General features: G+C 39.7%; 1 protein-coding gene across 5 annotated transcripts; it reads left to right on the top strand.

Annotated features, from left to right (window-relative positions):
* The first annotated feature begins 1,603 nt into the window (after positions 1-1,603).
* Positions 1,604-26,047, top strand: STARD3NL (STARD3 N-terminal like). Of its 5 annotated transcripts, none has more exons than XM_059480348.1 (9): positions 1,604-1,680; positions 14,217-14,513; positions 17,221-17,298; positions 19,091-19,168; positions 20,857-20,910; positions 21,002-21,119; positions 22,621-22,719; positions 24,773-24,842; positions 25,557-26,047. In XM_059480348.1, exons 2-8 carry the CDS (start codon positions 14,289-14,291, stop codon positions 24,823-24,825), a joined length of 705 nt encoding a protein of 234 aa, XP_059336331.1. In that variant the 5' UTR covers positions 1,604-1,680; positions 14,217-14,288; the 3' UTR covers positions 24,826-24,842; positions 25,557-26,047. The 5 variants fall into 5 exon arrangements, with proteins under 5 accessions (XP_059336331.1, XP_059336339.1, XP_059336355.1 ...); XM_059480356.1 differs by lacking the exon at positions 1,604-1,680 and adding an exon at positions 2,064-2,226; XM_059480341.1 differs by lacking the exon at positions 1,604-1,680 and adding an exon at positions 6,598-7,392.

The raw sequence follows: 26,047 nt of genomic DNA on the forward strand, positions 1-26,047 counted from the left end.
TTTGCAATGTGTTAAGCATATTGTATAAGTCTATTTGGTGACAGGTAATTCAAACATAGACTGGCAAGTGAGAACCACGTATTTCTCTTTCTACTTGCATGAAAAACAACAGTAATAAGTAAAAACAGTTACTTCCCTGAAAGCCTGAGGTGATCTTTGGTACAATAACTGCAAAAAGCACAACAAAAGAAACCAAACATAGATAATCAAAATAAACCAACATGAGTAAAAAGCACAAAATTGCATAAAGTATTTATTTAGATAGATTGTACTTACAAAGTATTTACAAAGATTGCATTTACAAAGTTAGATTAAGAAAAATTGATTAGACAAAAGAAAAGGATCTTGCAAAGGTTCCTCACACCTCCAGAAAATTCCTCTTCCCATTAATCAGAGGTAATACTGAAGAGGACATTTTATTGTGAGTTCTGGGTTTGTGGGACAAAGATTAAGCAATTCACTTCAGCTATCATTTACCATAATGTCTTTTTAAATAATAAATTCTTAGAGTAGTTTGTTTCCAGCAGTGTTCTAATTCCAGGTTGAACGGCCCAGCATCACCTTGCTGCAGCTGCTCTGCACAGATATCCCTGAGGATGCTGGGCTGGAGTGGACAAGGCAGGGTAGAGCAAGTGACCTTTATCTTGAGATTTCCTGGAGCTATATTTTCACCTTTCTTTCTCTGTTTCCCTGCTACACCCATTTCTTGTTAAAAGAGGTGGATCTAGCCTGCAGCACTGAACTGCAGACAAACCTTATGATATATGTAAGCATCTGACAAGCCCTGGGCTTCAATAAGGTTGGAGACGGTGCTTCCCAAAGGAATGGATGGTTTCCTACAGCAGCTGGTGATTGATTTTCTGGTGTATTTTCAGTGACAGCAATCATGCCTAGATCCCTTCTCCGTAGTGACCAGTGGCAAGACCCAAGGGAATGACCTCAAGCTGTCAGGGATGGTTTGGTTGGATATAAGAAAAAGGTTCTTTGTCCAGAGTGTGGGATTTGGGCACTGGAACAGGCTCTCCAGGGAAGTGGTTACAGCGTCAAGCCTGTCAGGGCTCAAGAAACATTTGGACAATGCTCTTGGGCACATTGTGTCACTCTTGGGGTATTCTGTGCAGGGAATTGGGGTTGGGAGTTGGGATTCGATGGTCCTTGAGGGTCTCTTCCAACTCTGCAATTCTGATTTTCAGGTGCGAATCCCTGCAAAGATAAGGACTATGCTATGACAAGACACAAGTGGAATCCGGGCGAACGACAGCTAACCTGTCCCTCTGCTCGTCCCGACGGCTGCACTACAACTTGGGGGTGCTGACGGTCAAAGATAAGAGCCTTATCTTTGATCGCTCCCGCTGCCTCGGCCGTGGCTCTGCCCCCCTTGCCGCCGGCTCCCCGAGGGGGGGGGGCGGGTGGCAGTGCCGCCGCATCCCGCGCTCCGTGAGAGAGCAGGAGGTCGAGCCGAGCCGAGCCGGGCCGAGCCAGGCCGGGCCGAGCCAGGCCGGGCCGGGCCGAACCGAGCCCGCCCCTGCCGCCGGTCCCGCCGCATCCTGCGCTCCGTGAGGGAGCGGGAGGCCGGGCCGGGCCCGCCCCTGCCGCCGGGCCCCGCCCCGCCCGTCCCCGCGGCCTGCGGCGCTGCCCGGTGCGGCGGGGCCGTCTCTGCGGGCCGGAGCGGCGCGCCGGGTGAGCTCGCTGACCCTCGCCCGGAGCGGGGGCAGAGGGGATCGCGGCGGGGAACGGGCCGGGAGGGATGCGGGGCGTGCTGCAGCCAGAGGGGCGGCGGGGCCGCCGGTGCGGCCCGGGTCGGCCCTCCCTCCCTCCCTTCCTTCCTTCCTTCCTTTCCCTTCCCTCCTTTTTCCCCAGTTCCTCCGGTGCCGGAGCCGCCGCTTTCTCCGGGGAGGGCGCGGGTTTGTTCCCCTCGGTTCGCAGCCCGCTGCCCTGCTGGGGCGAGGGGGGGCAGGGAGGGGAAGAGGAAGAGGAGGAAGGAGGAGGAAGGCGATCACGTGCGGGAGGCGGGCTGAGCGGGGCGGGGGGCCGTTCCTGGGAAGGGGATCCCTGTCCGGCAAGGGGATCCCTGTCCGGAAGGGGGTGCGTGCGGCGCTCGGGGATGCTCTGCGGGCAGGGCCGCCTCTCCCGCATGCCCAGCGCCTCTCCTGCCGGCGGACCCGCAGCAGGTTTGCTTTCCCTCTCTCCTTGCGATTCCAGCCCAGCAATTCCATCCTCAGGGAGGTACGGCGACCTGTTTGTCCTGCTGGTAACGCTGTGAGCGAGCAGGGCCCTGCGAGCCCCCCGGCTTCCATCGCGGGAAAATGTCGTGCTGAGGGTTAATTCTGGTTAATTTAGGCAGGTTCGGAGAGGCACTGCCTGCGTTCAGCATCCGAATTTAAAGTGGGTCATACAGTGCTGAAGTGCAGCGTTTGTAATCCGTGTCGAGGGTGACGCTGGTGCGTCTGCAGAGAGAGCGGGTTAAAGCCGCAGCCTTGGGGCTCCTGCAGCAGCTCAAGTTACCCATTGATGGAGCGCTGACACTCGGCAGCTCCCAATTCACTGTGGTCAGGTGGCAGCAGACACAGTGGTCGGCTTTAACCTGGGAAATATTCGCCACAAATACTAAACTTGCTTGAAGAGGTTGTTTGTTTTTAAATTGTCTTAGTCCGCTTAAAGGACCATCACTGTGTTTTTGCACGACGTTGTCAATACTTTTTACTGTGCAAATTTGTCATCTTGGTTTATATAATATCTGCATATTATATATATTGTGTTGAATATTAATTGCTGTGAAAATTGTCATTTTGTGCTGGAAATCATAGTGTTTTGGGGTATTGTTAGTGAATTCAGCATTGTGAGAAGACTCATTTCTATTTATAAGTCCGTAGTGGCGCTACTATTTTTAGTAGATGTTTTTCATCAGCTTTGCAGTTTTAAGTAGGCCAGATGCAGAGTGATTTGGGTTTTGTTTGTTTGTTTGTTGATGGTGTTCAGCGCCAGTTACTTTGCATAAAACGCACCCATGATCCTCTTGTTGTGGCACAAATCCATAATTTTGAGTATTTTTTTGTTATTCATGTGTTAGAACTTTTCAGGGTGAATGTTGCTTTCTATAGACTTGGCACGTTGAGAAAGATATATGTGACCTTTTAACAGTGCTGGAATTGATGAAATACTAAGCTCAGATGGATTAGGAATTTGTTTTGGTGCATTTGGGCTTAAATGTGGTTGTCTTGATGTAATGAGGTCTAATTTTCATAAATTCTCAAGCTATGATTTTTTCAAAATGAGTTTAGCACAATTGTTCTAGGCCTTCATTCATGAGAAGGAATGTATTTAGACTTTACCATTTTAAACTTTGTCAGAGCATCCTAGCTAAACATACAGTTATTAAAATATATTTGTTGAAATGTTTTACAGTTATTTAGTTTCTAATAAGCACAACTAAAGGATTTCACTCAGTGAATTAAGTCAGCATGAACAATATTGCCAGTGATTTTGCAGAAGGTATTGATGACATGATAATGGTAAATCACACTTGTGATCGAAATCACAGCAGGGACTGTGATTTCTCATCCAGCAACTCAGATGAGTCATTTTGAAGGATCACAGATTTGTTGCTTGTTAAACATTCTCTAATTCAACTGTATGTGCTAAACATCTGTTCTTAATTTGGAATCATTAGCAACTGTGTTAAAAGACAGCTTGTACATTACCTCTCTGCCTTGCTGTCTTAAATTCAGCTGAGAGTAGAATTAGAAATGAAAAATTGAAAAAAGTAGTCTTAGAACCAAAAAACCACAACTGAATATCTTCTAATGATGTTATGCTCCCCATATTAAGTTCAGCTACTCAGTTATCAGCCTAAAATAGCGTCACTTCAGACATCAGGAGTTAATTTCCATCTTGCACTGACAGAAAAATTAGATAAATTATACAGGGGTGTGCTAAAATAAGTATTTTCTCCTTGCAGTTCAGATGTAGGTCTTTGCTGGAACTTGGAACTGCTGCTTGGAGTAGCTAATTGTTTCTTTATAATGTCCTTTAAGAAGAAAAGTAGAGCTAAAATGTAAAACCTGAAACCTCCTTTTGTTTTGAAGCACCTTCAAGAGCTGTAAAAGAGGAATTAAGAGTGAAAAAAAAATCTTACATAAGTTTATCCCATTCTGAAATGTATGTCAGTTTCTTGAAATGCTGTTTTCTTTAAGACTCAGGAATTTTCAGGGGTTGTTTGCCTGGAATAAACTTTTGCACCATTTTGTGGAATAGTTCTTGAGGGAGTGACAGAATCCTGAGTGTTTCTCACTAATACATAAAATGCCTGAGCTATTTCAGGAAGAGTCCCACAGTTCTGTGCTAGGAAAAGAATAGCTTTTCTTGTCCAAGTAGTATCTGGCTAGCAGCCCTGGGGCATATTTTTGTTATTGATTTGGGAAAAAACTAAACAAACAAGTAGGAGTAGTCAGTGTTATAAACCAGTGTCGTGCTTGATGATTGAGGCACTCAGTGAGGAGTTTGGTGTCTGAAAAATTGTGTTTTGTACTTAGAGGAATGCAGATGTGATAAAATAGATGTGGTTTTGCTATCTAAATGGTTTCTTTGGCCCACAAAGAACTCTGAGAAACTGAATGGATTTTAGGCCCAATTGCTTATTTAGTGTTTAATGGAGAAAGTTTGCCATGAAATCTTCATTTCTGTGAGCTGGTGTTGGGTAGGCTGCAATATCAGCTCCAGAGAGCACAATAACAGATGTGAAGGAGAGTTAGTACCAGATTCATTGGAGGTTTTTTAACTGTCTTTCCCTTATTTTTGTACCAGTTCCCCTTTATGCCCACCTCTCCCTCCCTGCTCTTGCAAGAAATAATTAGCTCCTTTTCCTTTTCCTTTTCCTTTTCCTTTTCCTTTTCCTTTTCCTTTTCCTTTTCCTTTTCCTTTTCCTTTTCCTTTTTCTTTTCCTTTTCCTTTTTCTTTTCCCTTTTCTGTAGCTATTTCTTGTGACTGGAATGTGTATGCATACATACAACATACAAAAATACTGTATACATGGGTTGATACAACTGTGGGCAGCTGACTGTATAAAACTTTAAAATCCTGATGTAGTTTCAGGTCTTTGACAAGATTAGTCCATAAGATTTAAATCAAAAGAAAGGATTATGTTATTTTTAAAAAAAACTATAGTTTTGCTTTGATAATTAATTAAGTAAGAGTTGGAGCTGGATCATTTTCAAGGTCCATTCCAATCCATAGCATTCTCTGATTCGATGGAGTACTGTCAGTTGGAATGTATAGGCTGTAGATGGGATGATATGTTGCCAGTTCTATACCTAGAATACTTTCTCTCTCTGTGTTCTAAGGACCTCACAGTGATAACATGCACAGGATTCAGTTTTGTAGTTTGCAATGCTGAAGCATCTTCAGTGCAGCTGAGATCTGAGGCAGACCTTTGGAACATGTTATGGTGCATCCTTTTTGTTAGTTTTTAGTATTTTCTTAACATAGGATATAGTTGCATATTAGCACAGTTCTAATAATGGCATGGTGCAGGTTTGAGCCCTGTATGGGCCATTCATTCTGGTTTGAGCTCATTTTAAAAGTAAAACTCTGGGATATGCTCTTAAGAAGGAGTCCAGAGAGGAAGAGGCTATGGAGATGAAAGGGAGGAAAGATAATGCTGATGCCAAGTTTACAAGTTGTTTACTCTGCCATTTTTCTCAGTTCTTGTAAAATAAGAAATGAAGTGTTTGGAAAAGGACAATAGTGTTTTGCAGGACATGGCTCAGTCACAGGGATTCTTTTGCTGCAGGGAAAACTAGTCCAAGGTTGGAGCACTTTGATTTGACTTTCTGAATCTAGGAGTTTCACTCTTGGGATGGAAAAGGTGACACTGCTGTTTCTTCAGATGCTCTACTAACCTGAAAATGTATTTCCTTTTTTTTTTCTTTTTCTTTTTCACCTTCTTTCAGTGGTCTGATAAAAATACTGCTCAGTACAAATGTGTGCAATTGCCCTGTTACTTCTGCTAGGTCACCATGGGGGCATAGGAAATTGGGGAAACATTTTTCTCAAGGAAACTGGTGGTTTGTTGTTTTGGTTTTGTTTTTACAGGGACAAGTCACTTATGGTAAGAGCTGCTATTTCAGGATAAATCAGAGCTGGTCTAGTTCTGAACACTCAGATAAAGCCAAAGTCTTTGTAAGGAGCTCTCTCCTGTATGCTGGTAAATCTTGCCCTGCTCCTCCAGTGGGAAACCTTCCCAGTCTTTAAATGTGTTACATATTTGTAACTTGTAATTCCTGCTGTGTTGCCTAATTGAAAAGCTAGAGTATTGCCAAAGCACTCTACAGTATCTTCTGCTTATGTTGGGGGAATTTTGTGGGTGTGCATCAGTTTGATTTTTTCAGTCTGACTTTAATCAAGTGTCTGGCCCCAGGTTTGGGGTTTTTTTGTTGGTGGTGTTTTGTTTGTTTTTTTTAAATATCCCTTCATGTTCACTAAGAAATATTTGTTTTGGACAGAACAGTGCTTCAAACGGTGTTTTTAAAGGCATTGAAGCATTAAAATATTTCTGAGGCAATGATGTGTTACAGTTAGGGACAGAATGAGTGCAGCTTGGAAGGGATTTAAGTGCTGTTCAGGAACAGGAGCAGTAGCTATCAGGAGGTCACTAGTAATGTATCTGCTGCAAGTGGATTTCAGGAAAATTAGTTCTTGCAGTTATGTAAACAAAAGGGACAGCGTATGTCAGCAGAGTGGGTTTCATTCATTTGTAATGGAAAACCATAAAAAATGTGTCCAGGTATGTTGGAACTCAGTGCATCCCTTTGGGTGTCCAGAGCTGCTGGGGGGCTCAGGGACACTGGCACACAGCCCAGAACACCTGTGGGTTTGATTATGACCCGTGGAGCAAATTGCCAGCTTTGTATGAAGACCTGAAAGCACAGAAGTTTAAGTAGTATAATAATAAAATTATCACTAGGTGAAAAAATAGATTGTGGGATTTTTAGAATAGGGATCTGGGGGACAAGATGGAGGGACTTGGGCGTGTACAGCCTTTCTTCTTCTTCTCTACCTCCATCTTCTGCTGTGATGCTGGCACTTTGGGATTGGTTTAGAGTAGAAGCTGACTGTCTAACATAGGTGCTAGGTATTGGAAAGCAATTGTAAACATGTTATACGTAGTTTGTAGTATAAAGAGATAACACCGCCCTGGGGGCAGTCAGAGTGCCGCTGGCTGTCCTGCTGAGCGGACCTCGGCTGGACAGGAGAAAAATTTTTATAGATGAGGTACAACAAACAACTCTGAGACCGAGAACTGAAGAACTCCGACTCGTTCTTCGAGCGCGTGGGCCGAAACAGAGTTTTTGCACGTGTCTCGGGGCTGCAGGAAACGGCAACCTCCCGAGACAGGTAAGCTCTGGAGACAGTCTCCAGCTCTTGGGGTTTTTTCTTTCCTTCCCCTGATTTATAGTCGGCATTACTTCATAGGTATTGGTTTTATCTGTCTTGGCTCTTAATCAGGGTGTGTGCTGAGACTGTCAGAAAACACACTGAGAGCCTTCTGCTAATACTCCTCCAGGTTAATACAGCTTCATACCAGAAACTCTCAGTTTATTTGACTTCCAATGTAGAGTCTTTACCGTTAATTGTATATTCTGTCCATGGTGTTGGCTAGAGCAATTTGTGTCTGTGCCTAGATAGAGAATGAAGTTGAGCTTCATGATGGTGCCAGAGCAAACAATGGTTTGAGACCATTTTCCTTTAGGTATGTTAAAATTGTCTGAAACTGTCTTTAAGGATAACTTAAATATTAGAATGTTAGTGTTACAATACCAATTACTGTATTAAGCTCTGTTCTTGTGAGAAATTTTGGGTTTTATCCATGTTGTGTAGCAGGTAGTGTAAGCAGCAATGTCAGCCCTTTGATCAGAAAATATATCAGTCCTTTGATCAAGAACTGGCATGTTTTATTTGCCTCCTTAGGAGGAAAGTTTTTAGCAAGGAATTGCTTTTTTTGTTTATTTTTGGTGGGATTTTTTGTTTTGTTTTGGGTTGTTTGTTGGTTTTTTGTTTTTTGGGTTTTTTTCTTACAAGTGAAAATTGCTGCTCTTTTGGTGTCAGCTTTTCAGTAAAAAACTACCCTGTAGTTTTCACAGTACTTGAGCATCTTGCCCACTATATTGGCCATGTCATCCTATTTTACTCATTGGAAAGAAGAAATACTTTCAGATTATTTTTTTTAACATTCACAGAAAAGCTGTTTATGGTGTGAATGTTTGGGCCATATGTAGTGTTGTCAGGACACATTTACTAAGTATTCCAGGTGTTCAGTATGTTTCAACAGCAGTTATGACACAATGTTACCTTGTGTGCCTTGTTACTTTATGCAAAGGTGACTTCTCTGATATTTTAAAGTAAGTTAGCATTGCCTTTTCCAAATTGCCTCAGTGTGGCACTTTCAGTTTTGATTTTGCAGAGCTGCTGATAGCCTTTAAGTAATCCTTTTTATTTTTTTCATTTTTAATCACTTCTTTTATCTCTTCTCTGTTAAATTTTGCTGTGTGGTTTTCTTCTTGGAAAGAAAAACAAATCATATATAGTGCTGTTGCTCATGTATGCTACAGTAATATAGTAAACAAAAATAATTTAAACCAAGGACAATAAACTGGAAGAATAGGGGTAGAATAATGATAGAAAAGAGAAGCAGCATTCTGATGTTCCATCCCTAAGATATGTGTAAAATTGACACATGCAGTGTGTGCCATCTGCTTCTGTCAGTATGAATGAAAATAATTATGTTAATTGTAAATGTAGCTTGAAATCATGGGCAAGCTCTCGCCATGTATTGCTGAAGTCTTTAGTAGACTTTGAGAGCAGGGAAGGACTGCAGTCCTAAGCTTGATTCCTTTATTATGCTAGTTAAAACTATAAATAAGTGTAAAATCTGTATTTCACTAGAAAGTTTGAGAATTTAATTATCTGTTTGGAAACTTAAGGGCATAATGATTAAGTGTTTAAAAAAAAAAGGCAAAACACACCTTTAATTTAAATAGATACAAACCTTGGAGGCTTTCTTTCCAGGAAAAATATGCTGCTATGACTTTGTATAGGTCAGCATAGAAAACTTACTTATCTAAATATTTTACTAGCAGTTGAGTGAATATATGTAGTTATGAAGAAAAGAAAAAAGCCTCATTAAAATCTTACATTTTTTGAAGAAGGCATATCACAAATATACTAATTTGGATTCCTATTTCAGAAGTTTTATTTCCCTCTTAAATGTTTTTACACTTGAGTAAGCTTGTAGATTCTGTCATTTCACCTGCCTAGTAGATGAAGGAAAGGTGGTGAATATAGTTTTCCCGGGTTTTATTAAGGTGTTTGATACTGTACCTCCCAACATCCTTCTGGACAAGTCTGAATGTGAAGTGAGCAGGTAGGTGGTTGCTGGAAGAGCTGGCTGAAGGGCAGGGCTCAAAGGGTTGTAGAGAGTGGGGCTCCTCTGGGCTCTCTCCCTGTTCTGTTCACAGTTTTTATCAGTGATCTGGAGGCAGGAGTCAAATGCACTGTCAGCAAGTTTGCTGATGGTGCTCAAGTGGGAGGTGCTGTTCACACTCTCAAGGGACAAGAGGCCTTGCAGAGGGACGTGGGTGGATTGGAGTGCTGAACAATCATCAGTAGCATGAAACTGAACAAAAACAAATACCAGACTCTGCACCTGGGATAGAGCATACCTTCCACAAGTACAAATTTCAAGAGTGGCTGGGGAAGCAGCACCACAGAAATGGGTCTGGGGACGCTGGCTGACAGACAGCAGGCTCAAAGTCAGCAGTGGCAAACCATCAAATGCACCACAACCAGCTGGTCAAAAGGAGTGATCATCCCACTCTATTTAGCACTGCTGCAACTTCATTTTGAGTACTTTGTGCATTTCTGGGCCCCAAAATTTAAAAGGGATGTGAAGGTCCTTAAATGTGTGTAAAAGGAGGGCACTGAACTTGGTTGAAGAGCTAGAAGTAATGCCCTGTGAGAAGCAGCTGAAGACCCAGGGTTAACCTGGTTTGGAGAGAAGGAGGCTGAGGGGTGACCACACTGTTCTTTGCAGCGCTCTGAGGTGGTGAGATGGAGAGGGAAGTTGCTGACCTCTTCTCAGTAGTGCCCAGTACCAGGGCATGTGGGAATGGCTGAAAGCTGCATCCATCAGGGCAGGTTCAGACTGACAGGAAGAAATGTTTCTTTACCAAGTGCGATTGAACCATGGAAGAGTTTTCTTTGAGAAGGGGTTGATGCCCCAAGCCTGTTCAAGAGGCATTTGGGCATTGTCCCTAATGCCATACTTAATCTTTTGGTCAGCCCTGAAGTGGTCTGGCAGTTGGATAAGATTTTCTGTCCCTTTCAGCTGAATACTCTGTTCTGTTCTGCACTCATGATGAGTCAAATAACAACCAGACTGTTATTGGCCTGAAATGCCAGGGATTTTTTTAGCTTTGAAAACACTTTTAAAAACATGTAACATAAGAGATATACTGGAAACAGGATTTTATTTTTCTGACTCTTTCAGAACAGATGTTCACAAGCATTATCACAATGTGCAGGTGTAGCCAGGAGCAGGTTCATGCAATCTTCAGTTTAGCTTGAAAACCATCACTTGAAGTCTGGCAAAGGAAAGCTACAGAACATTGCAAATCTCCTACATCTTGTGGAGAGCCATTTGCTGATGGGCCGGTGTGGGGAGAACAGATTTCTGTCTCACTCACATGTCTCTTGTGGCAAGGAGTTAATGGCACAGTTTGTATCCAACACAGCTGTATGATCTCCACCTCTCCAGGCAAGTTTGCCCATAGAGTTTCATGGAATATTCTGAATTATGGGCTGTTTATCCTCCTGGTGAGTGTCTTTCACCTAGGCTCTGCAGAAAATTAATGTGCTGGTCTCTAAACATCAGTTCTTCATAGGATGTGTTTGTTTTGACCACACATCCTTCCTGAACCCTACCATATAGAATTACATTGTTCCAAACAATGGAACTGCCTGGAGCCAAAAGAAGTGGTGCCAGGTAAACCCAGTTTCCTTCAAATCAGAGACCCAGACACTCAGATGTCAAGCTGTCTTGAAAATATGTTACTGATATTGTAAAAACACCCTAAAAATTATCTAAAATATTAAGCTTTACCAGACACAGGAAAGTAGATAACTGACTGACACACAAAGAAGGCTCTTTCTAGGAAAAATCAACTCAGAAGTTTTAAGTATGTGATTTTCACTCTTTATTTAATAATGAATTGTTTTTCTGGCTGAATTTGCATTTTGGCTTTTAAAAACCCAAACCCCAGACATCCTCACACCCAGTTTATAATTTTTTTCTCTGTTTTAAAATTATTTTGGTTTTTAAAAAGCACAATAACCATGACAATAGAACAACAACAATGTCATGTGTCACTTTGGATGCAAATACTCAAGTAATGTGGTAGCATGAATTCAGGCCAAGCACTGCCTGCTTCCTGAATAACAAGAATAAGGATCAGTAATAGTCACATGCAAAAGAATTGTGTGGTTTTTTTCAAATGTGTGACACATCTCAATGACAAACACACCTTTTTTGCCTTCCTAAACTTGTTCCACCCCTGAGTTTCTTGGCCAGGGATGCATGAAAAGCACTCCTGTGCCTGCCTGGTGCTTGTGTTCCCCACATGGAATGCTGAAAAGTGGCAGCTCCTCATGGGGCTGCAAGCCTGGAACCCTTCCAAGCAAAGGCTGTTCTGCACAAGCAAGAGCCCCTGGAGAAATGGAGCCAAGGGAAGAGCAGAGCTCACTCCCACTGCAAACTTGTGATGGGTGAGAGAGATGGGGCATGATTGGTGCTTTGGAAGTGCAAGAGAGGAGAGTTGTTGTTGCTGTTAGTGCTGAGATGGGAAGGAAAGTGTCAGGCCAAGTCACCATCCAACACTAAAAGGGAAGTGCTGCTTTTTAATAGCCCTCACGTGCCTGTAAGACAGCTGCCAAGAAGAATTTAAGATTTTTTTTTGCGCACACACCTTAAATCATCTTAGAATGTTGGTGTGATGAAATGACTGATTATGTCATTCAGGTACAAAGGAACTTTTTATTTTAATTAATGAGAGAAACTACGGGAAACAATCTTTAGCACATACTTGGTGATTAATCAGTTTGCAGAGCTGTTGCAAATGAGTGCAAAAAGCTGCCTAGCTATGTCTGTTCAGTTAAAGAATCACAGCATTTTGATGCCAGCTTAGTCTGACAAGAGAGGCCCTGCCATGTGTCCAGACATGGATCTGATGGATCAGCAGGGAGAGCAAGACTAGGGACAAATTCTCTGTGAGTACCCTCCTATCTATAGGGCTTTGAGGGAAAAAAGTCTGTCAGTAGTAAGGATTTAAGAGTACGTGGGATTTATAAGCTGAATCTGATGTTGAGTCATGCTTGAAAACAAACTGGTAGCAAACACATTTTAAAACCATGCTTTTCTCTTTGCAAAGGGCCCCACAAGGCAAATGGGTGCTGAACTGGCACATTCTGAAGCAATTCACTCTGGCTGTACTAATTACATTGCCATCCTGTGCTGTATCTAGCAATAATCCAGACTGGAAGTAACAACTTCCTATATATTTGGTACTGAGTTCCACATCAAAATAAAATAAATATTTTAGCCAATATAGATGGGATTTTTTGGATGTTCAGGTGTTACTTATCTTTTTATTTTGAAATATAACCATTGATGGCCTGATGTGAGGTTTGTGTCTCATCCCAAACATTTTCCTATGGGCTGCTGTTACATAGCAGGGCACTTTAGTGTGAGGGTTTTCAGTACAAAGCAAGTGCTGTTTACAGCACTGGAGTGCTGTGATCCTGCTCACACCCTCGGGTTCAGGTGCCCAAAGTTCAGTGCAGTGCTCAAGGCACCTGACCAAACACACACCACTTATGTCTCCCTCCTCTACAGCCCTTTGCCAGCCATGTTTCAGGGAGCTGCTGTGGAAACAAAGGAAAAAGATAAAAAGGCGCATTGTGCTTGTCCACCCTTGCCTGGTGCTTTGAATTCCCTGAAGGCTGTTCTGTGTGACTTGATGTAGACTCCCTGGCTGGCTTTGTCTTCCTCAGCTGTGATGTGTGTGCTCCCCACAGCACCTTCACTGTTCCGCTGTGTCCTTGTATCCTCCCTTGTGTTTGCCTAGTGGTGTGTTACAGATGCCCTGTTGAGCTCTGGCTGACTGTGTTCTTGCAGCTTTGGAGTTGAAATGCTGTTGAAAGACAGGAGTGGGAAGAATTTCTCTATCTCTTGCCATTATCTTAGAGATAATCTACCCAGGAGGAGGCAAAGTTTTGTTCTTGAATTTCATAAAGCTATTCCTCCAGTGTTAGAAAAACTTGTCTGATGTGGTTTGTGCTGCAGGATGTATAGCTTAATTATCTGAGCATTTTACATAAAATTAAATTTTCTGTGTGTTTCCATGAAACTTTTGTGACCTTCTGAGTCCGCTGTTTCTAGAACCCTTAATTGGACAAATGTTCTCATGGAGGATTTAAGTGAATCATGCATCAAACTGCCTGAGTTTTATAGGAAATTCAGCCTGAAAAGTCTTTCAAAAGCCTTGTAGTCAGAAGAGACTTAGGGTAATTGCATTACCTTTAACCACTAGTTACACATACTTTTTTCATGGAGAAACTGTCTGGCAATGTAAGTTGCTATAGCAGCTGAATTTACAGAGCAAATAGCAGTGTATATGCTTTATAGAATAATTATTACACTATTCAGGGATTTTAATGGACTTTTCATCTTTTGTTTGTGTCAGCTCTGGATGTGCTATTAACTAACACTGCTATTTTTAAGGAATTGTATGTGGAAATTCCTTTAAGTATTTATTGAGAGCATTTAAGTCAGTATTGAAAACCTTAAAGGATGCACAGCATTGTGCTTTTTATTCATTCTGCTCAATGATCTCACTCTGGCAGCATGGAGAAATGACCCTTTAAATCTAGACAGTGCTCCCTTACTTCATACGGCCTAATTGAACATTAATTCTCTTGCTTCACAAATCCTCTGAGGGATGAAGAGGAGCTTGATACTGTGTTAGAAACAATTTCAAGGGCCTACTTGCCTAATTGTCTTAGTCATCAGTTTAGCAAAAAGAGAACTGACATTGTAAGATGCAAATAGCTCTTGGAATTATGGGGGTTTATTGACTAATGTGGTTTGGTTTTGTTTGTTTGTTTAGAAATCCTTCCTGTATGGATCAGCCTTCTAGTGATGGTGAAACTGGGAGAAGACCACTCTAAGCAAACCCAGGATGATTCGGGTCCCAGCTGATGCAGAAAATGCTCACAGTAGCAGTGTGGAATCTTGTCCTTCCTTGCGGGATGTCCACTCCATCAACCCCACACAGCTGATGGCAAGGATTGAGTCGTATGAAGGCAGGGAGAAGAAAGGCATCTCAGATGTCAGAAGGACTTTCTGTTTGTTTGTTACATTTGATCTCTTATTCATAACCTTACTGTGGATAATAGAATTGAATGTGAGTTGTCTTTTCAGTACCTACCCTTAGACGATATATTAAGGTTTTATTCACTTCAGAGATGGTTGATAAGTTGCTCCTTTCTAGCCAAAATTATGTTATTTGTATCTGTTTAAGTTTAAACAGCTTATTTAAGCTTCCATGAACACAGTACCTACTCAACTGCATCTACTTTTATTTGTTATGTGTTTATCTTCTTATTATGAAACTTTTTGATGTTCCTGTAGTCTGGGAACCATGCTGAAAAAAACATTTGAAATCCAGTGCAGTCTTCAGACTTCAAACAGAAATGTTACTGTACATCTTTGAATTTAGCAAGAAGTGTGAATTTTAACCAGATTCAAGACTACCTTCTGAGCAACTTTAAGTCAGTGATATTTCACTGAGGTGTTAGTCCCTGAAGAGACTTCTAGTGGCCAAAACTTTTCTTTTGTTGTATTTTCTTTGATGTAAACTTGGTGGGTTATACAGTATGGATGGCAGGGTGCATTTAAACAACATAAACTCCCACAGTTGCCACCTTTTAACTCCAGCATTTGTAATCTGGTCTAAAATTTCCAGAAAGCAACATGAAAGCTCATTTATTATTACTTCATAAGTAGCATCCTAGTTCTTGAGCTGGATTTTAACGTGTAATCTATTTTGCATTTAAGAAAGGACACACTAGGGAGGAATCCCTTTTCTAGAAATAAAGATCTTGAGTAAATATTTTTTGTCAGCATTTCTTTAGTAGATAAATAACCTTGGTTATTGATTTACATTATGAAGCTTCAGGAGCTGACTGTTCAATAGCTCATTGATACAGTGAAAAATACTCATTCTGATTTAATTTGAGAAAGAAAATTTTGCTTTCTTGAAATGATGTAATTTTGGGACTAGACTTTCTGTTTCTCTCTAGGTGGAAAAGTGGTTGTAGCATAGTGTTCTGATGCAGTTCTTTTATTAGGCCAGTTTCTCATCCGCTTGTACGACTAAGAGGAACAGAGTGGGTTTATATCTCTTGTTGAGGTTTCAGAGCACAGATTTGCACATGAGTGCTCTCAGAATATTGAAGATTCTGAATAAAAAATGCTACCAACTCATGGTATCATGGTGTTTCATTTTTAATGCTATAGTATCAAGTGACCTCAAGATCACAGCAGTTTTCTTTGTAAAGAGCTGTATTTCAGGACAACATATTATGAACCAGTGTCCTATACTGCCACATGTCAGCAAGAATAAAAAACAGGTTTTTGTCATTCAAAGTCAATGAGATTAGAAGCTAAAATTCGATATCTGGGATCTGGCATGTGCTTAGGTTTTTTGCTCTGTTTTTCTTTGAATTGCTTTGTTTGTGAGAAGTCAAATAGCATTGTGTTAGGACCCTGTGTTATTGGTGCAGAATTGCTATGAGACTTCCTGTAATCATTGTTTTCACTTTGTTGCCATTATCCAGTTTCCTTGGGTGTAGTGTAGCTTACTGTTAAATGCTTCGGGGAGTAGCTCCATGGCATTTTGAGCAAAAATCAAGGCTTCCATGGTCCTCTGTTTATCCTTATTTTAATATGCTCCTCACACAGCCACATAGTGATGAACAGCTTGGAGTGAGGGAAGTTGAACTTCCTTGTTTCTGCTGGAAACAGATAATCACACGTGATACAGTAGAGCAGCCAAGGGAAAACTAGTTCGAAAGTGGCTATTTGTTAGGTAGCCATAGAGGGGAGGAGGAGGAGAAGAAATAGAAGAAATGTAGAGGTGGAGTGACTAGTCTCAGGAAAACACTGTCCAGCAGTGTAGTTGGAAAAGTGTGGAAGTGTGGAGACTGCGTTGCTTTGAGATAGTGAGCATGTGTTGTTGGTGTGCTTTGGCAGCTCCTTTCCTTAAAAATATAACAGTAGTCAAACTCAGTTTTAAAGCCTTCTGTTGGTGTTTTACATAACTGTTTCATGCAGTGCTTAATTATGGAATTTCATATTAAAAACAGTTGGAGATGGACACTGAGGTTTTTAATTTTCAACTAAGATAGATACTCCTCATTCTCTGAGCCAATACACCTTAAATTATTTTCTTACAAGGCCAGTTTGAACAGTAGAATCCTTCCACTGGAAAGAAACATGGTGGCTAAGGAAGATGTAATTTTGAATCTCATCAGCAAATGGAAGAATTAAAATTGAATCTTAGTTATTTGTGTGAGATTATTCTAATAGTTGCAGCTTCTGCTTTTTTTACTGTGGATCTTTTGGCTCAGCTCTCTTAACAAATTGTGTGAGGGCTGATAAGGAAGAGATCTGAAGTATGAATTCAGTTTCTGTTCTTTTTTCTATGTGAAACATGTGACTAACTAGAAACTTGGTTATGGTTGGCTTTTTGATCAGCTGTTTTGATGCTCCTTATATGAGGTAAAACACTTTGTGAGTTTGTGTAACAGTCCTTAACATTTAATAATTTATTCCTCCCTCAATAGCTTGTTTGCTTTTATTTTGGGACAGCCTAAAATGCTGCTTGCCTAAGCCAGATCATAATCCTAAATGTTTTCACTTCAAAAAGTCTATGTAATCTTGAAAAACAAAAAGCAACAAGAGTCTTGACCTTGTCATTCTTGGCAGACAGCTCTTCTGTATTTAGTTTAATGATCTTTTTGTATATCAGCAGGGAATTATTAGTTTTACTCTTCATATTTCTGTGTATTTTGTTTTCTGAAGCTGTGTGTGTTATTGTTCCTTTGTAGGTAAAAGGAGGCATCGAGACTACCTTAGAGAAAGAAGTTCTACATTATGACTACTCTTCTTCATATTTTGATATATTTGTAAGTGTTCTTAAAAAAAGAAAAAGGAGCGGTAAAAGTATAGTTTTCCCATTCCTCCTTCCACAGATGTTTCCTAGTTTGAGTCTTGTGCAAGGGTTGATCTTTTCTTGGTAATTTAAACCAGAAGGGCCAAGTTTCACCCATCTAGGGGTTGCCCAATCCTGCTCTGGCAGCAAGCTCATGGAGCCTGTAGATAGAAATGCTTAGGGCCAATCTGTTTGCATCTTTAGCTTTGGGGTGTGTGGAAAAGCAGATGGAAAACCCGGTCAAGAATGTGACTTTGATGTGACATAAGGTAGTTCATTAAGAGGATAAGACCCACAGCCCTGCACTCCAAAATCATTTTGCTTAAACCGACATTTTTGTCCTTCATTGGGCATAAGGTGGCTGCAATGAGGAGAGATTTGTGCCCAGGGTGCCTGCACAGGGCGGGTTTTTCAGAGTTCTGTGTTTTAACTCAAACAGCAAAAAGAGATGACACGATGATGCTCTCTTACTATCTATAAGTACCTTAGACACATAAGAGGAAATCTATTGCATTAGGAAATTTCTTTCTTTAAGCAAGTCTGTAGCTGCACAACCCAAGTAAAAGTTTTTTTCTTTACAGTTCTTCTAAAGGGCAAGATTGTTAATTCTACCAGATCTTCTTTGCCTTGCAGAGGTGACTTGGTTTGGTATCAGTCATTTTTACTGATGACCATATCCAGAATCTCTCTTTGAAACTGGTGTAAAACCCCATCCTTACTTCTGCATTGGGCGTTTGCTGTACCAAATGAATTTACATACTAGATTGAAAAATTCTATAAGCCAGCAAACTATGCTCCTTCTCCCTTTTCCATTGTTTTGCTGGCAGAGTCTCCATAATATACCATGCTGCAGAAGGCAAAAAATGTTATCTGTAACCATTGAAATTCCTTTATCCTGTAGGTGAACCAAGGGTTAAGAGCATGTAATACAAAATAATAAACTTTTATTCCCTGGAAAGGGACTAGAACTGCAAATTGTTTGTGGGTTTTTACAGGATTTCCTCTGTTTCTACTACACATCTGCATAAGATTAAATGGGTTTATCATACCTCTGGCCATGGCTGTCTTTGATTTGTCTTCATTTTTAAGTATTTGTTTCACACTTTGTCTCCAACTTGCTTTAAAAAATGTGTTCAGAATCGAAAATCTACTGTCGAAAAATAAATAGGGAAATTGAAGCTCAGGGTCCCTGGTTCAGAGATCTTGTCTGTCTGCTATTGATTTAATTTTCTGGCCTACAAATGCCATAACTTTCCTTTCTCTACTGCCAAATAGAATGACTTGCTATTGTGGGCAGCTACATAAAGAATAATTGATTATTACAATGTTAATATTTCACAAAATACTAGAAGTATAGTAGCACGCTGCTAAGATCAGTGAGATGCACAGTGATGATCAAGGTATCTGCTGGATTAACTGCATCCAGCTGTTAATCTGGGTTAACATAACTGTTTAGATTCCAGTCAGGTAAAGTCATCATGAAGACACTTTGTATAGCTTTCTTATGTTTCTAATTTATTCGTGGAATGGCACATGCTTGCACATTAGAGCCTGTCTAGGCAGGTGGATGTTGCCATTTGCTTTACAAATGGGAAATCACCTTCTATTTCTGTTTTATAAGTACACATTCAAATTTCTTTCTTGGTAACAGAATTTAGACTGTCCTAAGTTTCTTTGTAAGTAGTTAGTATTTTCGGTGAGCAGAGAATGTTGTGGTTCTTCTGTGTTCTGAATTAACCAACCAATATTTTTTCCTCTCTCTATAGCTACTGGCAGTCTTTCGGTTTAAGGTGTTAATACTTGCATATGCAATGTGCAGACTGCGCCATTGGTGGGCAATAGCTGTGAGTAGTGGCCAAGCATCATGGAGTTTTTCCTAGAATGGATCAAGCAGACAAAATTTTAGATGCCTCTTAACCCTTGTGTGTTAAGAATCATCTTGATGGTATATTTGTTGCACAGTAGCAAATTAAAAACTTGTTTTCTGGAAGATTCTCAGCCTAAAGGCAAGAATTTAATAGAACAGTGGGTGTGATTCTTATTAGGTATCATGTTAATACAAATGGAAGGTTTATTTTTAGTCCAGTATGAATAACTGCTTGTTACCTCTGAGACTTGTTAATCAATGTTGGAAATATATTTGCATTTGTAATAGTGAACGTCCTTTGAAAACAAGAATTGGCATTATTGTGCCAGAGATCCAGGTGTCCATTAAGTCCTACATTCTTTAAGAAGTTGGAGGTGCCACCCATTGAACACTAGCACCTGTATTGCTTCATGCTCCAATACAAAAGGTTGAATATGCATCCCTTCTTAAAAAGGAAGTTCTCAACAGCTGTAGGCAACCACAGTGGATTGGAGCCAGTGTCTTTAATGCAGCTGTATGGTGTGGATGACAAAGAATGCAAAATTTGGTGAAAAATTCATGCTTCCACCAGTCAATACTATAGGTTGTAATACAAGAGGTGTATTGCTGGCTTAGTGCTTTGTAAATCAGACATTTTTCCCCCTTACACTGTGGTAGGTGCATGTAGAGCATGTTCATGTGTAACTTTCTTCAAGTGAGTAGCGTGCAGTTTGCTTAGTACTCAGAGACTACATGCCATGATTTTTATAGATTGTGTTACTAGCATGGCACAGTCACATACATCGTGGCAGCTGCTGCTCTGATTGTGCTTATATTTAAATGCATGCCTCTTAAAAAGTCCTTGCTCTTAGTTGAGTAGCTTTAGAGTATTTCTTAATCCTCCAGCTTGATGCTTGTGTTTGTGAGGTGGTCAGAGTGAACCCACTCTCATAATTTTAGATACATAAAGCTTCACTGGAGGTTTTGCCAAAGCCTTGAATCTTAACATCCTACCTGTGATTAACAGAAGTTGGTTCTGCTGGTTTTTAAAGAATTGCTGGACCCAAATGCACTAGAACATATAGAGGCCTTGCTTATGTGAACAGTATTTGTTCACTGCGTTTTCAGATTTTGGGGGTTTTGAAGATATTTTATACAGCATGCTGATTTTTTTAAAATGTATCAGGGAGTAGTATTAAGTCTTCAAAAAAAATGCGAAATACCACTTAATGAATTAAAATATTTATTCCAATTTATTCCCACAAAGATGTTTTGTTGTTTTAAATGGATGGTAGTGAAAAGCATTTGGAACAACTGCTGTTTTCTTTTTTCCCAAATACATAAATAGTTGGGTTTTTTTAAGGGACTTGATGAATAATCTACATTATCTTCATTATGCAGTGAGATCACAATTTACATACTCAGGCAGTTTAGATTCTACAAAATGCTATGTGGAAATCAATGTTTGGAGGTATTTGTATTAGAAGTTACCTTTTATAAGGTTATTTTGATAACACTTTAAGTTAATTGTATCATGCTTGTTATTTTATTAATGTATCATGCTTGTTATTTTATTAATCTATGTCATCTTGCATATCAGTAAATATTTAGAGCTGCAAGTAATACATAATGGCAGAAATAAGAAGCTAAATCCATTCATTAGTTTATCTCTTCTGTCTCTTTCAGTTTACAACAGCAGTGACCAGTGCCTTTTTATTAGCAAAAGTAATTATTTCACAGGTATATATTCTAATCAAATGTTTGTTTTGCTTTGTTTTCTTAAAAGCAAGATTCTTTAGAGGAATTTTTGTAATGTTTTCTTTCTTTCTAGCTGTTCTCACAGGGTGCTTTTGGCTATGTGCTGCCCATCATATCATTCATACTTGCCTGGATTGAAACTTGGTTCCTGGACTTTAAAGTGTTACCACAAGAAGCTGAAGAAGAAAATAGTAAGCTTGTGTTATTTCCCTTCAGTCACTGCCTTTGGCAACACTTGATCCCATATTAACTGGCAGAAGAATGCTTCTTTCAGCTTCTCAAAATTTGAAAGGCTGTGGAAAAAATTAAATCAAATGTCATGTTTTTTTCCTCTTGGAAAGAGGAACATATGCCTTCAAAGAAGTGAGGTGTTAATTAATTTAGGGAGGCAAAGTTAAAAGTCAGAAGGGCCAGATGAGCAGTTTTGTCAAGCACTTGGGAATGTGTTTAATTTTGTATGCTTGAGGTATGAAAATTTAACTAAGTTGGGCTTGTAAAACTTTATTTTCTGGATAACGCATAAAGTGTCTGGCTCCTCTTTTAGGAAGAGTAGACACAGTAACTAATTCAATGTCACTAACTCTTCTTTTGAGGTGGAAAGGGGAAAGCAAAGAAGTGTTGTGGAGAGTCTGTTTCATGCACAGGCAGAATGAGACCAGAACAAGTGTGAATTTCAACCTTTGAGATGAGGCATCAGGTCATCTGACACTCAATATATTCAACTAAATGGAGGAAATCCACTGTTTCAGTTGAAAGAGGATACTGCTTGAGGGGTGAGGGGAGGAAAGCTTGCAGATGCTTGTGAGTTTCAATAGCAGAAGAGTAATTATACAGCCAACCTGTTCTTTGTGCATCATTACCTGAAATACAGTCTGAAACTCTGTTGGAAGGGTATGTTTATCTGTTAGGTAAATCAAAAAACTTTGAATGGGCATGGATGCCTCCATTTTTAAGTGCTCTGAGTGTAGTCTTTCTGTTTGGATCTCTTCCCTCTTCTTTTTCACTGGTCTGAGAAGGAAGGTGGTTGAATGAGAACAGTGGGGTTTACCTGGAGAAAAAGAAACGTAGAGTAACTTTTTTTTATCTTGTAAGGGGATGAGGAAATACAGCTGCATCATGGTGTTATCTAAATAAGATAAGAAATGTAACCAGTTTGGAGACTTTTGCATTTTTTCATATTGAATATTCACAGACAAAATATTCCATACATACACATGCAAATAGTTCATGAAGGTTGCAGAAACTGAATATGCTGAGACAGATAGGTGAAAGCAAGTCATTAGTGTAGAGTCATAGTGGCAAAGAGAGAAAATAATTTATTTGGTTTTGCATGGCACCTCATTGATCATTAAAAATATATCTCAGAAGTTTTAGTTAGCCAGTGAATATTGATGAATTTACATATGGCAATATAATCATGTAATCACACATAGTAGAAGGAAAAATTCCTTACTTCATGTGTGCAATGTGTGTTTTGCTAGTATATGTCACCTTAGCTGCCAGCATTTAAATAGAACACATAAGTGTTAAATTAATTGCTGATGCTTTTTAAAAATATATTTATTTAAAGAAGTAACTAGTTAGAAGTGCTAATATAATACATCAGTCTTCAAGATTCTTCATCAGTATTTATCTTTAAGATTTTATGTGTTAGCATAGAGGAATTATTTTCTGCTATTTATTTTCTTTTAGGATTTTTGATAGCACAGGATGCTTCAGAACGAGCAGCTCTTCTTCACCCAGGAGTCCTCTCTGATGGGCAGTTCTATTCTCCCCCTGAGTCTGTAGCAGGTACTTATGTTGGCTTACTGACAGATGTTTCATATTCACTTTACACTCCTGCATATTTCATGCCTTCAAGAAGGGAAGGGGAAAAATATATTTTTGTTTTTAAATGAAAACTGTATTTATCATCCTAAAATGCAAGATTCTTTTTTGTTCAGTAATTCAGTTTAGTTACTGTCTACCAGATGAGTTACAAGACATGTAATTAGTGTATAAGTCATAGTTAAGTCATATTCTGACTAAAAGCAAGGTAAGTCTGAAATAAAATGGCACCACAACTGAAAGGAGGCAGTTATGGTTTGCTTCTGCCATCAGTGATCCTTGTGGGTTCCTTCCAGCCTGAGATGTTCTGTGACTCTGTGGTCTCTTATCTGCCAGCAATAGCATTTATGCAGCAATGCACAATTTAATCCAGACTAAATTTGGAGCTTTATACTGTCTTAGGATAGACAATGAATCTGAAACTGCTGTAAGGCAAACTGAAACTTCAATCAGAGCTTCTTTTCTTTTCTCATAACGAAAAGAAAAAAGCCTTCTCTCTATAAAAAGGTTCACCTGTCTGGGTAAATCAGATATAACTCTGCATATCATTTGCTTTGTCTAATTGAGATATGAACTGATTAAATCAAAAATAAATGTAAATCCTGCAAGATCTAAGAATGTGTCTCAAGCATTTCAAGGAAATAAGTAATTTCTTAATAGATTGAATCAGTTTGAGTTACCTGAGAATGCAGTGGTGACCCCCAACTCCTCTATCAGTCTTTTTCCCCTAAAATGTAAACCTCCTCTGCAAAGGTTATGTATAATACAATATAATTAAAATAATATCTGTGCTGTATAATGCAATATAATTAAAATAATATCTGGCAGTTGCTACAGGTAAGTTTGCCTCTCTTGCAGTATAGATTTACACGTGTTGGTGATATTTTTAATTTTAATGTCTGTCTGGTTTCTCTCTGCTGAGCATCTTGCCTTAGTGAAGGTGACTCCGAGCTCCATCTAGGGGTCACTGAGCATTAGTGTCGAGTATAACCAGCGACTCAAAGTGAAAATGGATTTTAGCTACAACTGTGGGTTTGCTTTGAGGAATAATGGAAGTATTGTACTGGACTCAGCTGTTCAGCTGGGTTTTGTGGTGTTTTTTTTTAAGCAACAGAATACACAGTGTGAGAGGAAGTGCAAGTGAAGCTAACATGTTTTTCTAGACATTGTGGCTGGGTCAGTGTTGCTTGTGCAGTGCGATGTTGTGTTTCAGCATGCGTGTATTGACTGTAGTTGTGCCATTACTTTCAGCTTGTCCAATGGGATTCAGTAACAGCTCAGGTGCTTTCTGCAGGTCTGCCCTGACTGCCAAGTATATTTTAAGCACCCTTTATGGGTATGAGACACAAAAGAAACAGTCAGATTAATGTATTTGAACTAACACACACTGGTAGTCACAGAGTGAAACTGCTGGATAATGTAGAGTAAAAATAGCTCATTATTAAAATTTTTCTTCAAAAATCTGCATTTCTTTCTAAGAAGACAAACTATGGATTGTTCTAAGAGAGCAATTTTTGGTCACCATGCCATACATATTGATTTGACAAATATGTAGAGATAAACTATCCCCTGTGATTGTGCAGCCAGGAATAAACCTCTCTGCTGATATCGCAACATTTTTTAAAACAAATCTTGGCTTTTAGGAGGTGACATAAAATTATCTCTGTTGGAATTGTCAGCATATTTGTCTCTTTTTGTCTTTCTTGAAGCTGCACATGTCCAGGGACATGCCCTGGAGCCACTTCTTTATATGGGGTGACCCTTCATCCTTGACATTGGTTACTTGGTAACCAAGTCTATTCTGCAGGTTGCAAGTGGAAAATCAGCCTGGAAGGAGTAAATTTATTCCATTTCTGTACAATTTGAGCTTCAAAACACAGCTGATATGCTATTCCAAGAAATGAAAGACATTCAGACTAATTTGTCCAAAAAAAAAAAAAAAAAAGAAAAAGCTTAACACTTTTGTTTCTTATAACTTCTCTCAACTGATCTACAGCATTCTTGTCTTCCTTTTCAGGTTCTGATGAAGACTCTGAAGAAAAACAAGACAGTGAAAAACCAATTGTATAGCAAATAAGAAAAAGCAGGTAAGTTCCTTTGCATAGAACCTGAATATTCCTAAAGATATGCTTTTTCTTCTTAGTTCCTTTCCAAACAAATAAAATGGTGTGTTAACTCTTCAGAGTTCATAATTTTTAAACTCAGTCTGTCTCTCATAGCAGCTTTCAAGAAGGAAATCCTGTGAAGCTCTTGAGAGCCTAGAGTCAGGCTCCTTTGCATTTATTTTTTAGTTCTCCTGGAAAGGACAGTAGTGGACCAGATGAGTAAAAGCTCCTTTTTTTGGCAGCAAAGAGATATACTTCTCTGGAGAGGAAAGCACAAGAATGCTAGGAAGAGATTTTCTTTGGTTTAAATCTAGGACAAATATGCATGAAGATTTCATGGGCAAACCTGATTTGCTATTTCCTGTTTTGTTTAATACTACAAATGGGTTACACTGGAGCAGCCTCATCTTAACATTTTTGTAGTGTACTTTGTTTAAATATGATTACTTCCTTATTTTGGAAATGACTTGATTTACTTCTGGAATTATTGTGCCTCATGCTTTCACTTCACCACTCACAGCAAAGCTCAGGCTGAGGGAGGTATTAAATGTTCTTGAGAAGCTGGAACTTCTGATTTGAAGCCTTCTAGTGCTCACCTGGAAGAGTGGCTGCCCTTTTCTTTTCAGCCTACCTGTTTACAGTATCTGTTTGTTTACTCCCATCTTCATTCATCCTGACTTGTGTGATCTGTTGCAGAAAGAAAATCTCTGCAGGAAGTTGTTGGGGTTTGGAAACTGGCAACAGAGTCTGTGGCTGACTTGCTGGCAGAGCTGCTGACAGGAGAGTTTACTCGTTAGAAAGTAAAGGGAACGGTTCCCATGTACTGTAATACCTCATGAAGATGTACCTTGTTGACATATGTATATTAGGTTGCCTCCCAGGTGGTATGAAAGTATTTGTCCACAATGTATTTTATTATTCAGTGATTCCTGAAGTTGATCTTCTAATGACTAGGTAATTACTGGAAAGTGTTGTCTTGTGTACCTAATCAAGAGACTGGTAATATAATGAAGTAAAACTTCTCTGTGGTGGAAGTATATTTAATAATTATTAGGTCTCACTAGATAAAATTATTTTATGTTATTGCTGTTTGTCATTAGTTTATGTTTACTTTTTTTAACTCCATGCATTTTCTTTTTTTTTTAATGGATATGTTCACTTTCTAAAATAAAAATGTTAAAACATGA

The sequence above is a fragment of the Ammospiza nelsoni genome, chromosome 1 (assembly GCF_027579445.1).
Source record: "Ammospiza nelsoni isolate bAmmNel1 chromosome 1, bAmmNel1.pri, whole genome shotgun sequence".
NCBI classification, from domain to species: Eukaryota; Metazoa; Chordata; class Aves; order Passeriformes; family Passerellidae; genus Ammospiza; species Ammospiza nelsoni.